The following is a 2,395-nucleotide window of genomic DNA, read 5'->3' on the forward strand; positions in this document are numbered from 1 at the left end:
ATATATATATATACATTATAGAAAGTCTACATTTTGAAATTTATTCAGTCAAGCCTTTTCATTAGATATATATTTACATAGATATCACACGCAACACTATATAAATGTATGCTGGTTCATAATATATATATATATATATATATATATATACAGACACATATTTTAATCTACATATTACATACACTCCTATATTACTATATGACAATGCATACAAATATTTATACATATATGCATTTATATATATATATAATATACATATAATATACCTATATATACACATCTATAAGCCACTTTTTCTTATATATCTATAATTTACATAGCACGATATGATCATATGTTGATATATACAAATATGTATGCATATATATATATATTACAAAACACTATGTAAACATATATATGCATCATCATATGTATATATGCGACATATTTGCAAAATAATGTAAAGTCATGTACATATATGTAAATGAAATGGATTCCTCATGATTATTACGTTTTATCATTTGTTCAAATTAATATATGCTTATAGATGTAAGGGGTTAAAGACGAACTTTGACACATAGGCTACATCTTGTCATTTTACACTGACTAGCCCTCTCTTTATGTGATTCGTTATTTCTTTCTATTCGAGAAATATATATTCTACTTGTGTTCAGATAGTTGTCTCTTTTGACATAAGCAGAGAATTGCTTCGATGCGCCGTGTTCTTTACCGCACAGTTATTGTAGGTCTGCGATGGTTCCCTGCTTTGACAGCCTCGCAGACAGAATATCCGTTTGAAGGTAATCCAAAATTTCTCACTAAACCAACAATAGAGTATGAAATTCACCGCTGATTTGATAGCGGCTAACAATACAGAAATAGACATGAAAACCAAATAAAAATTTGAACCCTGAAACATAGTCAGTTTAACACTCATCAAATAATTGTAGACTACATACGGGGCTTGACAAACAAGAAAAACCACGCACATACCAATCAGCATGGTGGTTATTTTTAGTTGTTCAGAGGTAATGACGCAGCTCGCCCTGCAACTGGCTCCTATTTGTCTCTGTAAGTATTTCGTCGATTTGTGAATCTCGTAGATCAGCCGACTGTTGAGGACGAGAATCAATATAAAAGGGAGAATCACACCAAGAAGCCCCTCCAGTACCCAAGCGTATATGATCATGTACAGTCTATTATTACTCACAGAAGTCGTGTGGACGTTGTAGCTTGTCTGGTTGAATTCGTTTGTTGAGGATACGATCTCATACTTGAGGAAGTGCGGCAGCTGACACAGAAAAGATGAGACGTAGATGATGAGGACAATCCAACGCGCCCGGCGCACTGTGCACATCGTCATCGCCCGGTAAGGGTAGCAAATGGCTATGAAGCGTTCCATGGCTAGCACGACGGTGATCCACACGGAGGTGAGATTGAACATTTTCAGGAAAATTTCGGAATACGTAATGAAGATTATCCAGGCATTGATGTGAAAGTCGGACAATATTATGCCCCACAGGCGGAGCGACATAATTGTGAGAAATATCAGATCGGCGGTAGCGAGTCCCATCAGATAGTTGTTAGTGGAAGTGCTCATGTGCTTACGGCTAAGAATAATCACTGTTATAATGATGCCAAGTATTCCGCAGATGCATGCAGTTGGCAGCAACACATCGGTAAGGACGCGGTGAGCCGTGCCGTCGTAAGTTACAGTTTCGTTATCCATATTCACGTAGAAAGCAGGATAATTTTTACAATAGTTTTAAAAATCGTTACTTAGAAACAAACAGAACAAAGGGATTTCAAATCAACAAACTTTGTGAATTTACTTTAATTTCCTAATAATAAAATAACCCACTTTGGCAGTTTATTTAAATAAAAGCATACGTGACTTTTCAGCGATTTATATAAAAGGGATCGTCGAAATAAAATTGATTTCAATGCAATAATTCTGTTAGATCTCATCCAAGTATTGACAGAAAGGCAGGTGACACAAGCTATTCGCAATTCAAAAGCTATTATCACAATTTCCACAATCACAGATATTGATGTCACGTGAATGATACTTTTATTTTATTATTTTCTGCAAAATAATATTAATAACTAACTTCTGATTTTACAGCTGAAATGTAAAATGAACGTTGATAATTTATTTTGCAATAATGAAAGAAATGTTTATATTTTAGTTTTTCATATCAATATCACATATGAAGGTGAGCTAATGTAGAAATAGCATACAAATATATTGCATATATTAGTAGTGAGACGACGTTATTTTCTGTTAAAGCATTATTACTAGGTCAGTTAGTCTGAAGAGATGAAAGAGAATCGATTGACAACAAAACGATTCAGTGTTTTTGTTTGTATTTCACCAGAAAGCAAGAGTAAAATCTGGAATTACTGCAGGAAC

General features: G+C 34.1%; 1 protein-coding gene across 1 annotated transcript; it reads right to left on the reverse strand.

The window, feature by feature from the left end:
• Positions 1–505: 505 nt before the first annotated feature.
• Positions 506–1,850, reverse strand: LOC145303131 (sex peptide receptor-related protein 2-like). The gene has a single exon (XM_080144693.1). It carries the CDS (start codon positions 1,709–1,711, stop codon positions 653–655), a length of 1,059 nt encoding a protein of 352 aa, XP_080000819.1. The 5' UTR covers positions 1,712–1,850; the 3' UTR covers positions 506–652.
• Positions 1,851–2,395: the final 545 nt, after the last annotated feature.

This window comes from Euprymna scolopes, chromosome 1 (genome assembly GCF_053919585.1).
Source record: "Euprymna scolopes isolate OS-2025 chromosome 1, ASM5391958v1, whole genome shotgun sequence".
Taxonomy (NCBI): domain Eukaryota; kingdom Metazoa; phylum Mollusca; class Cephalopoda; order Sepiida; family Sepiolidae; genus Euprymna; species Euprymna scolopes.